The sequence below is a fragment of the Somniosus microcephalus genome, chromosome 7 (genome assembly GCF_052327205.1).
Source record: "Somniosus microcephalus isolate GS21.2 chromosome 7, FLI_Smic_1.0, whole genome shotgun sequence".
NCBI classification, from domain to species: Eukaryota; Metazoa; Chordata; class Chondrichthyes; order Squaliformes; family Somniosidae; genus Somniosus; species Somniosus microcephalus.
Genome location: NC_140993.1, coordinates 57,569,227 through 57,582,355, shown reverse-complemented (window position 1 = coordinate 57,582,355; position 13,129 = coordinate 57,569,227). Strand labels below are relative to the sequence as shown.

General features: G+C 43.0%; 1 protein-coding gene across 1 annotated transcript in view; it reads left to right on the top strand.

The window, feature by feature from the left end:
- The first annotated feature begins 222 nt into the window (after positions 1–222).
- LOC147114648 (1-phosphatidylinositol 4,5-bisphosphate phosphodiesterase gamma-1-like) overlaps positions 223–13,129 on the top strand; it is a 326,116-nt gene continuing 313,209 nt past the window's right edge. The window contains exon 1 of the mRNA XM_085992491.1: positions 223–939. Within this exon, the coding sequence (XP_085848617.1) occupies positions 720–939 (220 nt within the window). The 5' untranslated portion in view covers positions 223–719. The remainder of the gene's footprint in view (positions 940–13,129) is intronic.

Below are 13,129 nucleotides of genomic sequence, written 5' to 3'. Positions count from 1 at the left end.
CATTAGTTGTCCTACTTAGCATTCGTTTTGCCTCATATTTCTCTCTTTCACACCTTTTCAGTCCTCTCCTTTTTATTTGTATTCACCCTTTCTCTCTAGATGTCGCTGTTTTTCATTCTTTTCAACACTTTTTTTCCTCTCTCTCCCACCGCCCCCCCCCCCCCCCCCCCCCCTTCCTCCCCCGATCCTATAATATTTCAGATTCCTGTCTCTGATCTCTTTCCGGCTATGTGTGTATGTGCTGTTTCCTCTGGGCTCGGCTCTGCCTTTCGACCGTGTCGATTTCACTTGGACTAAAAGTGACAGAAAAAAACGAGGGGGTGTGGGGGGAATATATATCTGTGTGTGTGTGTGTGTTTCCAGCAGTACTCAGCCATCTTCAGTGCATCTGCCAGTACAACCGAGGATTTGACAGTAAGGGGAAGAACGTCCAGACATCCAGGAAGCAGGCAAGGATCCAACACCGCAACATTGGAGCAATTTCATTGGCAATTTTTTTTCCACGTTTAATGATATTATTTATGAATATATATTAGAGGAGGGAACCCGCGTACCTACCCTGGCCAACAGGAGACTGGTTTGCAGCGGAAAAATAAAGGCAGGGAAAAGGGGCCAGTTTAGAATTCTAATTAAAAACGTGTTCTTTTTTGTTGTTCAATCAAATCGGGTTTATTTACTTTTCTTAAATTATAAATAATCTATTGGATGATGCTCTGAAGATGTCAGTGTCCAGAGTCGGTTTTCCAAATGGATTTTTGCTGGAAGATGGGAGGATGGAGGCAGAAGTTAGCAGGATCATCCGAAACTTGGAGCTGGGGACTGTCATGACTTTATATTATCAGAAAAAATCCCAGCGACCGGAGAGAAAAACTTTTCAGGTTAAACTAGAAACCCGGCAGATCACCTGGTGCAGGACGTGCGAAAAGATCGAAGGGGAAAGTAAGTAAAACAAATATACACTTGGAATTTTTATAGGATGTTGGGTGACAGATAGTCTGCAGGTACCAACCATCTAAGGGCTGAGATGGAACCATCAAAGTCAGATGAGTGAGACCCCTTAGCTAAGAATGTGATCCAAAGTGGGACAGATACACACTTTACATTGCTTACTCTCTCTGTTTTTATTGTTTTTTTTGTGGTGATGGGATGTCACGGTTAATAACATTGGACGACCGACTGAGCCATCTAACTTGAACAGAAACTATATTCAGGGCGATATGGGATAGATTGTATACCCTGTACCAAAAATATATATATATACGTGTGTGTGGTAAATATATGCTCAATACCATATTATGATCTATGCTAAAAATAGCTATCAGTGCACTTCTCATATGAAGTCAAATACTTACTGAGATTTACTCTGAATCAATGCCTCAGACAGTAAATGACGTTAAGCCATTAAATGCTCCTGCAATACAGTGACCTCCAGTTGTCCAATTTGTAACAGCAATATCTTTGATTTCAATAGATGGTATATTTTGTTGGGTGACAGAGGATGGATATTTTTTAATTAATACAAACTTGGAAAGGCTGCAACTCTCAAATAGTGGATCCTAATAGGATTTGGAATTTCTTCTGATTGAGTCTGCAGTACTGATTCAGATATCCCTCCTCTTCTGAAGGTGCCAACTCTAGCTGAAGTATGGTTCCACTTGGTACCTCACCCTAGTGGCCATTCTTCACTGTGAGCTTAGCTAGTTAATGTCAGCAGTTTATTCGACCACTGAGATCAGCTAACTCGGGGCAATTAGAAGAATCAAACATAGTCTTACATAGTATTTACAGCACAGAAACAGGCCATTCGGCCCAACAGGTCTACATCAGTGCTTATGCTCCACACAAGCCTCCTCCCACCCTTCTTCATCTAACCCCATCAGCGTATCCCTCTACTCCTTTCTCCCTCATTTATTTATCTAGCTTCTCCTTAAATGCATCTATGCTAGTCATCTCAACTACTCCTTGTGGTCCTTGAGATCCATATTCTAACCACTCTGGTTTCTCCTGAATTCCCTTTTGGATTTATTAGTGACTATCTTATATTTATGGGCCCTAGTTCTGGTCTCCCCTGCAAACCTCATGTGTATAGCTCAGCTATTCATTAGACACACTTGCCAGGCAGTTGGGAGAGCTGGATTCATATTTCTGAAAGACTTTTACCTTTAGTTATCTATTGCAGCACCTGTTCATGTTTTGCCTGCAACAGGCAGAAGGGTTGTCTGAAACCAAACCTGATTGCAGATTGAAAGGTTGTAAATAAAACAGGAGCTGATTGGATTCATAAGTGGTTCTCAAGCTCATCCATAGAAGTTATTTATTTAGTTAGCTAGTTAGTTAGTTATTATATTAATATATAACTAGAGTAAACATCTAACAGTTTTAAAGCACATTTTCATGGAGCACTGAAATTGAATCCAGGGCTAGAAGATTCCACTCCTTAATTAGCCAGCAGTGGGCTGAAAATCTAAGTAAACTCCCAAGCAACATAAGAAATAGGAGCAGGAGCAGGCCATTTGGCCCTTCGAGCCTGCTCTGCCATTCAATAAGATCATGGCTGATCTTTTTTTAAATTCGTTTTTATGGGATGTGGGTGACACTGGCAAGGCCAGCATTTATTGCCCATACCTAATTGCCCTTGAGAAAGTGGTGGTGAGCTGCCATCTTGAACCGCTGCAGTCCATGTGATGAAGGTTAGGTAGGGAGTTCCAGGATTTTGACCCAGCGACGATGAAGGATCGGTGATATACTTCTAAGTCAGGATGGTGTGTGACTTGGAGGGGAACTTGGAGGTGATGGTGTTCCCATGCGTCTGCTGCCCTTGTTATTCTAGGTGGAAGAGGTCGCGGGTTTGGGAGGTGCTCCTGAAGATGCCTTGGTGAGTTACTGCAGTGCATCTTGTAGATGGTACACACTGCAGCCATGGTGCACCGGTGGTGGAGGGACTGAATGTTTAAGGTGGTAGATGGGGTGCCAATCAAGCGGGCTGCTTTGTCCTGGATGGTGTCGAGCTTCTTGAGTGTTGTTGGAGCTGCACTTATCCAGGCAAGTAGAGAGTATTCCATCACACTCCTTACTTGTGCCTTGTAGATGTAGAAAGGCTTTGGAGAGTCAGGAGGTGAGACACTCGCCACAGAATACCTAGCCTCTGACCTGCTCTTGTTGCCACAGTATTTATGTGGCTGGTCCAGTTAAGTTCCTGGTCAATGGTAACCCCCAGGATGTTAATGGTGGGGGATTTGGCGATGGAAATGCCATTGAATGACAAGGGGCAGTGGTTAGACTCTCGCTTGTTGGAGATAGTCATTGCCTGGCACTTCTTTGGCATGAATGTTACCTGCCACTTATCAGCCCAAGCCTGAACGTCGTCTAGGTCTTGTTGCATGTGGGCATGGACTGCTTCATTATCTGAGGAGTTGTGAGTGGACACTGTGCAGTCATCAGCGAACATCCCCATTTCTGACCTTATGTTGCAGGGAAGATCATTGATGAAGCAGCTTCTACCCCATCTCCACTTTCCTGAACTATCCCCACATTCCCACCCAGCTTTGTATCATCAGCAAACTTGGATATATTACATTTGGTCCCCTCATCCAAATCATTGATGTAGATTGTGAATAGCTGAGGCCCAAGCACTGATCCTTGCGGTGCCCCACTAGTACAGCCTGCCAACTCAAAAAGGACCCGTTTATTCCTACTCTCTGGTTAACAGACAGAAAACAATCCTCAATCCATGCTAGTATATTACCCCCAATCCCATGAGCCCTAATTTTGTTTAATAACCTCTTGTGTGGCACCTTATCGAATGTCTTCTGAAAATCCAAATACACCACATCCACTGGTTCCCCCTTATCTATTCTGCTGGTTACAACCTCAAAAAACTCTAACAAATTCATCAAACATGATTTCCCTTTTATACCACATCCTTAATAATAGTTCCCTACTACTGATGTCAGGCTAACTGGTCTGCTGTTCCCCGTTTTCCTTTCTCCCTCCTTTCTTAAATAGTCAGGTTACATTTGTTGCCTTCCAATCTGCAGGAACCGTTCTAGAATCTATGGAATTTTGGAAAATGACAACCAGTGCATCCACTATCTCTATAGCCAACTCTTTCAAAACCCTAGGATGTATGCCATCAGATCCAGCGGATTTATCGGCTTTCAGTCCCATTAATTTCTCCAGTACTACCTTTTTACTAATACTAATTTCTTTCAGTTCCTCATTCTTGCTAGACCCTTGGTTCTCCACTATTTCTGGAAAGTTTTTTGTGTCTTCTTCCGTGAAGAGAGACAAAGTATTTGTTTAATTTCTCTGCCATTTCCTTATTCCCCATTATAATTTCTCCTGTCTCAACTTGTAAGGGACCCACATTTACTTTTGCTAATCTTTGCCTTTTTACATACCTAAAGAAGTTTTTACAGTTTGTTTTTATGTCTCTCGCTAGTTTACTCTCATATTCTATTTTCCCTTTATCAATTTCTTGGTCCTCCTTTGCTGAATTCTAAAATCCTCCCAATCCTCAGGCTTATTACTCTTTTTGGCAGAATTATAAGCTTCTTCCTTTGATCTAATACTACCTTTAACTTTTCTTGTTAGCCACGGATGGACCACTTTTCCTGTGGGGTTTTTGTGCCTGAAAGGAATGTATATTTGTTGTAAATTATTTATTAATTCTTTAAATGCTAACCATTGCTTGTCCACTGTCATACCTTTTAATGTAGTTTCCCAATTTGCCTTAGCCAACTCGCCCCTCATACCTATGTAGTTTGCTTTGTTTAGATTTAAGACCCTAGTTTCGGATTTAACTAAGTCACTTTCAAACTCAATATAAAATTCTATCATATTATGGTCACTCATCCCGAAAGGCCCCTTTACTACAAGGTTATTAATTAACCCTTTCTCATTGCACAATACTAGATCTAAAATAGCCTGTTCCCTAGTTGGTATATTAGTATATATATCCCTCTGTCTAGTTTCTCCCTTCATCCCCAATCTTTCAGTGGGTCGCTCCCTTTGACCCAATCCTTCCTTTGTTCTAGAGTTCCAGTTCTATGAGTTCCAGAGAAGGTGAAAGCACAACAGATGGAATTGTCTTTACCTAAGCCGAACCAGTACTAATGTCCTTGCAGACAGGATTTATATACTAATAAGGCAGGGTAGCAGCAAATCAGAGATTATGGTGGAGGGGTTAAAAACAAGTATCGTGAAGAGGCTGATCAGTGAAAATGGTAAACTCCCAAACCCACGACTTCTACAACCTAGAAGGATAAGGACGGCAGGCACATGGGAATACCATCACCTCCAAGTTCCCCTCCAAGTCACACATCATCCTGACTTGGACATATATCCGTGTTCCTTCAACATCACTGGGTCAAAATCCTGGAACTCCCTACCGAACAACACCATGGGAGTACCTTTACCACACGGACTGCAGTGGTTCAAGAGGCGCTCACCGAGGGCAACTAAGAATAGGCAATAAATGCTGGCCTTGCCAGCAACACTCACATCCCATGAATTAAAAATTTACAAAAAACTCAAATGGCAGTATGGAGAGACGTTAATGAAAAGAATAGTGAAGAAAAGAATAATTAAAATAAAGAAGGGAAATTGATACTGAGGAGAATGAACATTCAGAGTTACAGTGTTTATATACAGATGTAAGAAAGAAAAAAGAAAGGAAGACTTGCATTTATATTGCGCCTTTCATGACCATCGGATGTCCCAAAGTGCTTTACAGCCAATTAAGTAATTTTTTTTGAAGTGTAGTCACTGTTGTAATGCAGGAAATACTGCAGCCAATTTGCGCACAGCAAACTCCCACAAACAGCTTCTTCTTCTTAGGCAGAAGATGTAATGTAGGAAATGCTGCAGCCAATTTGCGTACAGCAAGCTCCCACAAACAGCAATGTGATAATGACTAGATATTCTGTTTGTATGATGTTGAATGAGGAATAAATTTTGGCCAGGACACCAGGGATAACTCCCCTACTCTTCTTCAAAATAGTGCCATGGGATCTTTAATGTCCACCTGAGTGAGCAGACGGGGCCTCAGTTTAACGTCTCATCCAAAAGACAGCACCTGTGACAGTGCAGCACTCCCTCAGTACTGGAGTATCAGCCTAGATGTTTTATGCTCAAGTCTCTGGAATGGGACTTGAACCCACAACCTTCTGACTCAGAGGCACGGGTGCTACCAACTTTTTTTTTTATAAATATACTTTATTGAACATTAAGAACATTTACAACATCTTGATCATTTACGGGTGCTACCAACTGAGCCATTGGCTGACACACAGTATTATACTAATAATATATAATACAAATATATATAATACAAGTTCTGGAACTAGAAGCATTAATTACAATGGAAGTTTATGGTATTTGTAGCCTTGATGGAAACTTGACTTTGGCTGGGCAAAACTGAGAACTAAATATTCCCAGCTATAAAACTTTGAGGAGACATAGAGAAGGAAAGGGAAAAAGAAAGATAAATGACCAATTTAATAGTCTTTTAGTGATGCTAGTTGAGCTGATGGCCAGGAAAAATACCCTGATCGTCTTCAAACAGTGCCATGGCACCTTTTACAGCCACCTGAGAGGGCGTAACATCTTATTTGAAAGACAGCACCTCCAACAGTGCAGCACTCCCTTGGTACTGCACTGGAGTGTCTGTCGAGAATATATGCTTAAGTTCGAGAGTGAGGCTTCAACCTGCAGAACTTCTAACTCAGATGTGCGAGTGCTACCACCGAGCCAATGCTAGCATCTTGGCACAAAGGGAGAAGGGGTGGCCTTATTAATTAAGGGCACAATCACCTCTTCAAAATCCAATGTTTCTCCGAGTCTGTCTCTCCATCTCCAATCCTTCTCTGAGTCTCTCCATCATCTCCAATCCTTCTCTGAGTATCCATTTCCAATCCTTCTCATACACCAAAAGGTGTATATTTTATTTTTTTGAATTGTTTCCACAAGTTAAGTTTCAATGTAATGTTGCTAAGTATAAGAACATAAGAAATAGGAGCAGAAGTAGGCCATTTGGCCCTTCGAGCCTGCTCTGCCATTCAATAAGATCATGGCTGATTTTCTGCCTTAATTCCGCCTTCTTGCACTATCTCCATATCCCTTGATCCCTTAATATGCATAAAGTTCATTTTGAAGAGTTCAAAAAAAATTGTGCCCTGGAAAAAGTGAGTATGGTTAAAACATAACAGCAGGACACAGTACATGTTACTTAAGGATGTTTTGCAATAAAGCAAGACAGCAGGAAAAAGCATGTCAGACAGACGTGTAACATTAAAGCACGACAGCAGGACAATGTGAGTCACAGACATCACAGACAGACTTGTTACATTAAAGCATGAGCAGAACCACGCACATCATGATGGACCAGTTAAATTAAGGAATGAGCAGGAGAGCCCACATCTGTTACCTTAAAATGGTACAACAGAACAACAACAACTTACATTTATATAGCACCAAACGTCCCAAGGCGTTTCACAGGATCGTAATCAGACAAAAATTGACACCGAGCCAAAGAAGGAGACACTAGAACAGGTGACCGAAACTGTAGTGTATGTGCCTTTAAGAGCCCCATGTGTACTGTAATGCCGGTAATGGCCACTCGGGCTATATAAGCCTGTATATTGTGTTGTATCCGTTAGTTCCCCTCCAGACTTTGTTTAGTAAACACCTATGAACCAAACTCCTGTCTTCAGTGTCTCTATCAACACACAGACGCAACAGTGGCGACGAAGTGGAAACGGACTTACCTGCAATTCGGCAGCACCTCAAGGACATCGATTCCTCTGGCGTCCAGAAGAATCAAGAAAGTGAAAGAAGCTGTGGTTTCACCAGCTGGCCAAGCTGGTGGCAGGTACTGCGCTAATCCTTCCTGGGCATCAGGCTGGGGCTCCAGTGGCTGGCTCTACAGCTGGGACAAGCAGCGAAATCGGAGGCAAGCAGTAACAGACGGGGAGGGAGCACTCGGGAGACGGCCGGCGCTGCAAGCAGGTTGGCGTTCAGACCTAGAGAGAAAGTCCGGCGGGAATGAGTCTCCAACTGTAAATAAATAAATAAAAAAGAACGGAAACCGCGGGAAACAGCGTTGTCATCGGCAGCAGCGGCGGGAAAGCGCGGGAAGCGCCATATCTTTTCTAAGATGCCTAAGTCTGGCAATATTGATGCTTTTGATAACGAGATAGAGGATTGGACCACATATGTGGAAAGAGTGGAGGTATATTGCACTGCAAATGGAATAGAAGATGAAAAAAAAGCTTCAGTACTGCTAAATCTAATGGGCGCAAAGACATACGGGCTGTTACGAAATTTAATCACTCCAGCCAAACCAAAGGACAAGAATTTTAAAGAAATTGTTGATACCCTACAGGAGCACTTAAACCCAACACCGCTGCTGATAGTGGAACGATTCAAATTCTTCAAGAGAAATCAACACAAGAATGAAAGTAACGCTGATTACCTCACCGAATTAAGAAAGCTATCAAAACACTGCCAATTCGGGGCAGGACTAGCAGATTATCTTCGAGACAAATTCGTTTGCGGTCTCTTAAGTGAAGGAACACAGAAAAGGCTGCTTTCTGAAAAAGATTTAACACTGGACAAGGCTTTCAGTATGGCTGTATCATACGAAGCAGCCGCAAGAGGAGCTGCAGAGATACAACAAAAGACACAGGACTTCGGCACCCATGAAATGACACAGGGTTTCGAGAGATGTTATCGCTGGGGCAGATCCACCCATAACCAGAGGGACTGCTGGTTCAAGGACAAAGCATGCAGGCAATGCGGAAAGATTGGACACATTGCCCGGGTATGCCGATCTGGACAAAATAAATCCACAGACAGGAAAAAAAAAATCAATAAAGAAAAGTACAGAAAGGTACAAATGATGACGGACAGTAGCTCCGAAGACCAGAAGAGCGATAGCGACTCCGAAAACAAGAGACTAAGCTGTCTCAAATTATATAATGTACTTGCCAAAGATGATTACCAGACCATTTGGGTTACCCTCACGATAGCAGGGTCCCCAGTTAAAATGGAGCTAGATACAGGATCAGCTCTGACCGTCATAAATCGATGGGATTACGAGCGGCTATTTCCGCATATACCTTTAAAAGACACATCCATTATCTTGAAAACATATACGGGGCAGAAAGTATACCCCAAAGGAAAAATAAGGGTGCCTGTTGTATACAACGGCAAGGAAATACAAAAGTTGTATTTATACATTCTACAAGATGGTGGCCCACCGCTGTTGGGACATGAATGGATCAGGAAAATACGTTTAGACTGGCACTCCATTCAGGCACTAACGGTGACCAGTAAGAAAAAAAACAATGATGACGTTATACCTGAACGATTAAAAGACATCTTGGCCAACGCCAAAGAAGTGTTTCAAGAGAAACTAGGAACCTTGAAAGGCATCACCGCCTCAATAAAAGTGGAAGATGCAGCAATTCCCAAGTTTTTTAAAGCAAGACCGGTGCCATACGCAATTCGTCCAGCAGTCGAGGCAGAGCTGGAGAATTTGGAAAAGGCAGGCGTATTATCCAAAATAGATTGGAGCGAGTGGGCAACACCCATCGTTCCAGTCATGAAGAAAGCATTGAATAATGATAAATCTGAAGAACAGAGAAAAATTCGCATCTGTAGGGACTTCAAGGTGACGGTAAACCCGGTCCTTCACACGGTACAGTATCCTCTTCCGAGGATAGAAGATATTTTCGCCTCACTATCCGGAGGGAAACGTTTCACCAAAATTGACTTGGCACAGGCATATCTACAGATGGAGGTTGAAGAGGCCTCTAAAAAATATCTCACGATAAATACACACAAAGGTCTGTACCAGTACAATCGACTGGTTTTCAGAGTAGCATCCGCTCCAGCTATCTGGCAAAGAGCTATGGAGCAAGTCCTCCAAGGGATTCCGGGGACTCAATGCTACCTAGACGACATCCTTGTAACAGGAGAAAACGACAACGAGCACCTTGCCAATTTGGAGCAGGTGCTCACTAGGCTGAGAGAACGGGGCCTACGAGCAAATCGCCCCAAGTGCGAATTTTTCCAAAATCAAATATCATATTGTGGCCACATAATTAATAAGGAAGGGTTGCATAAGTCACCTGAAAAAATTGAAGCGGTCATAAAAGCCCCAGCACCTGAAAATGTTTCACAATTAAGGTTGTTCCTGGGATTAATAAATTACTATCATAAATTTTTACCGAACTTATCAACTCTTCTACACCCTCTTAATGAACTGCTACAAACAGGAGTAATTTGGAAATGGAGCGAAGACTGTAAACGTGCCTTCCATAAATGCAAAGACTTAATCACGTCCAAAGAAGTTTTGGCTCATTACAACCCATCACTGCCAATCAGACTGGCGTGCGATGCATCCCCTTACGGCATCGGAGCAGTATTACCGCATAAATTCCCTGATGGCTCGGAACGGCCAATAGCTTTTGCGTCACGCTCATTGAACTCAGCTGAGCGTAACTATGCCCAAATCGACAGGGAAGCACTCAGCCTGGTATGGGGAGTGAAGAAATTCAACCATTACCTACACGGACAAAAATTTACCTTGTTGACTGACCATCAACCCCTCATCTCCATATTCAACCCTAAAAAGGGTGTTCCCATTATGACAGCGCAAAGGCTACAGAGGTGGTCCCTTTTTCTAGGGGCACACCAATACAACATAGAATACAAAGGATCAAAACAGCATGGGAATGCTGACGGGTTATCGCGCCTACCGTTGCCAACGGTAGAAGAGGCACCTACAGTAGACCCAGTGGAGATGTTCCACTCAACCATAGTGGAATGTCTACCAGTAACAAATCCTGCCATTGAAAAGGAAACGAGAAATGACCCGACTCTCTCACGAGTCTACAACTTAATGGTGAAGGGATGGCCAGCACATGGCGAACCACTGTTGCCAGCATTCTCGCAAAGAAGAGAACAGCTGTCGGTATGCCGAGGAACCTTGATGTGTGGATCCAGAGTGGTGATTCCACCCAAACTCCAGGAAAAAGTGCTAAAGGAGCTTCACGAGGGGCATCTGGGTGGAGTGAAAATGAAGAACCTAGCCAGAGCATTTGTATGGTGGCCAGGTATCAATGGAGACATAGAAGAAATGACCAAGAGCTGCCTAGGATGCCAGAAGGTCCAAAACGCTCCACCCCAAGCCCCTCTACATCCATGGGAGTGGCCCTCATCTCCCTGGCAAAGGGTACACATTGACTTTGCTGGTCCATTTATGGACTCAATGTTCTTAATCGCGGTTGATGCACACTCCAAGTGGCCGGAGGTAATAAAGATGTCCTCCACCACCACGGAAAAAACCATCACAGTATTAAGGACCATATTTGCCAGGAATGGGCTGCCGGAACAGATCTGTTCTGATAATGGACCGCAATTTGTGTCCGAAGAATTCAGGAAGTTCTTAAAAAACAATGGGGTTAAGCACTACACGTCTGCCCCATACCATCCCGCCACCAATGGATTGGCTGAAAGGTTTGTCCAGACCTTCAAGAAGGCCATAAAGGCCATGGGTAATGAAGACATAAAACTTCAGCACAAGGTGGATAACTTCTTGTTCGCATACAGGAATGCAACACATATGGTTACAAACCAAACTCCCGCCATGATGTTCTTCAATAGAAGCCTAAGATGCCGGCTGGATTTGATCAAGCCCAACATCAGAAGGGACGTGGAGAACCGGCAATTTCAAGGCATGAATGAAAGGCCAACTAGAACTTTCCAGATAGGTCAACAAGTTTTGGCCCGGGACTACCGTACCGAGAAATGGCAGCCTGGAACTATCTGCACACGACTAGGACCGCTGATGTATACCGTGGACATCGGAGAAAGCATAATAAGGCGCCATGCTGACCAAATCATAGAGTCATCCGAAAAGGGACAACCTACACCACAACTCTATATGCCTAACGATGAAGTAGAGATACCCATATCTACCTCCGATCCGGTGATACTGGAACCCGATGAACCCGACACTGACATTCAAGCCGAATCAGCCTTGCCAAAAGAACCTACTACACCACCAGAAACTACTACACCACCGAGGCGTTATCCGGACCGAGTCAGGAAGCCTCCAGAGAGACTGACTTATAATTAATTAACTACAGCAATGTGTATATTATTTTTCTTATAACATGTAATTAATAATTACTTAAAATATTATGTACTGGTTAGCTAAAAGGGGAGGAATTGTAGTGTATGTGCCTTTAAGAGCCCCATGTGTACTGTAATGCCGGTAATGGCCACTCGGGCTATATAAGCCTGTATATTGTGTTGTATCCGTTAGTTCCCCTCCAGACTTTGTTTAGTAAACACCTATGAACCAAACTCCTGTCTTCAGTGTCTCTATCAACACACAGACACAACAGAAACCTTGATCAAAGAGGTCGGTTTTAAGCAGCGATGGTGGGGCAAAAGAGGTGGGGGATGCACAAGTCAGTGCATGCCATAGACAGATCTGTTACATTACATGTGAAGCATGATATTGTTTTCAATTAACAAGGCTAGATGATGAGATAAGGCCCACTTTACATGATAGTAACCGCCAAGGTTGAAAAGAATATGGGTGAAATAGGATGAATCAAGAAGTAGTGGCAAGGTGACATCAAGTTTGGGTGTAAGAAGCCTCCAGACTGTAGAATATGACTGTTCCACAGTTTTCCGTTGCTAAGAAAGAATGAGTTAGAATAGGAGACAGCGTGTTGAGACTCCATTTCAACAAAATGAGAATGCAGAGAGCATGCATAACAACGAATCTGGGAGGAACATGAAAGGAGCAATGGCCATAGTAGTGCCAATAAAACACCTTATTAAAATGTATTAAATACCAATTTAAGCAATAAAGCAAGCTTAGGTGTTATGTTCCAAGTGTTGACTCTTTAGAGGGGACTGGATGACTGCCAGCATATTACAGTGCAGTGATTAAGGCGGTTCAGATGACACCATGAAACATGAGAGCAAAAGCTCAATCAGTTCATTCATCAGCTGAACCTGGAGGGTTATATTAGATGGTGAGATAGAGAGGAGATCATCACCTTCCAAATAATAGACATAAGCGATAATTTTACGAATGAGTGATCCG